This window comes from Monoraphidium neglectum (assembly GCF_000611645.1).
Source record: "Monoraphidium neglectum strain SAG 48.87 unplaced genomic scaffold scaffold03061, whole genome shotgun sequence".
NCBI lineage: Eukaryota > Viridiplantae > Chlorophyta > Chlorophyceae > Sphaeropleales > Selenastraceae > Monoraphidium > Monoraphidium neglectum.
This window is the reverse complement of record NW_014010567.1, coordinates 6,986-7,660: the sequence shown is the minus strand read 5'-3', so window position 1 is coordinate 7,660 and position 675 is coordinate 6,986. Positions and strand designations below refer to the sequence as shown.

The 675-nt window shown below is 77.0% G+C and overlaps 1 protein-coding gene across 1 annotated transcript in view; it reads left to right on the top strand.

Moving 5' to 3' along the window:
• Positions 1-294: 294 nt before the first annotated feature.
• MNEG_12095 (hypothetical protein) overlaps positions 295-675 on the top strand; it is a gene marked incomplete at both ends in the record, with an annotated part of 5,226 nt that continues 4,845 nt past the window's right edge. The window contains one exon of the mRNA XM_014039434.1: positions 295-400. Coding sequence (XP_013894888.1) covers positions 295-400 — 106 coding nt within the window. The remainder of the gene's footprint in view (positions 401-675) is intronic.

The window sequence follows — 675 nt, the reverse complement described above, 5'->3', positions numbered from 1 at the left end:
TCCCCCTCCCCTGCCCCACAACAGGTGCGCCAGCTGGCGGGGGAGATGGCGCTGGCGGCGGGGGAGGCGGCTGTGGCAGAGCACCTCGCCTTACACCTGGCCTCTGCGCGACACGCGCCCGCGTGGCGCCTCGCAGCCGCGCTGGCTGCGCCACATGTCGCCGAAATTGGGCTGCAGCGACCCCTGCGGGGCGGCGCGGACGGCACCGTGGTGCCGGTGCATGCCGCCGCTCCGTCCGCCAACGGCATCGGGGCCCGCGGCGGCGGCGGGAAAGGCCGGGCGAGGGCGGGCGGCATGAATGGCATCGCAACGGGTGCCCTCGCGCGGCAGCAGCAGCAGCAGCAGCAGCAGCAGGAGGCGGAGGAGGAGGGGACTGAGGAGGAGGGGGAGGAGGAGGCGCGTGAGGGTAGCAGTCGGGCCGCGCGCCACATAATCGCCGACGGCTCGCGGCTGTCCCTCCTGGCTTTTGCTGCCTGCCACTGCCCGGACGCCGCCCTGGGGCCCCTCACTGACGAGCTGCTGGAATGCCAGGCGAGCCTCGACCAACGCGGCGGCGCGCCCGCCGGCGCCGGCGGCGTGCTCGCGGCCGCGGCGGCGGGCGCGCCGACGCGCTTGCGTGAGCAGCTGATGGCTGCGGGCGCCGCGGCGGCGGCCGGCGGGCGCGGCGCGCTGGAC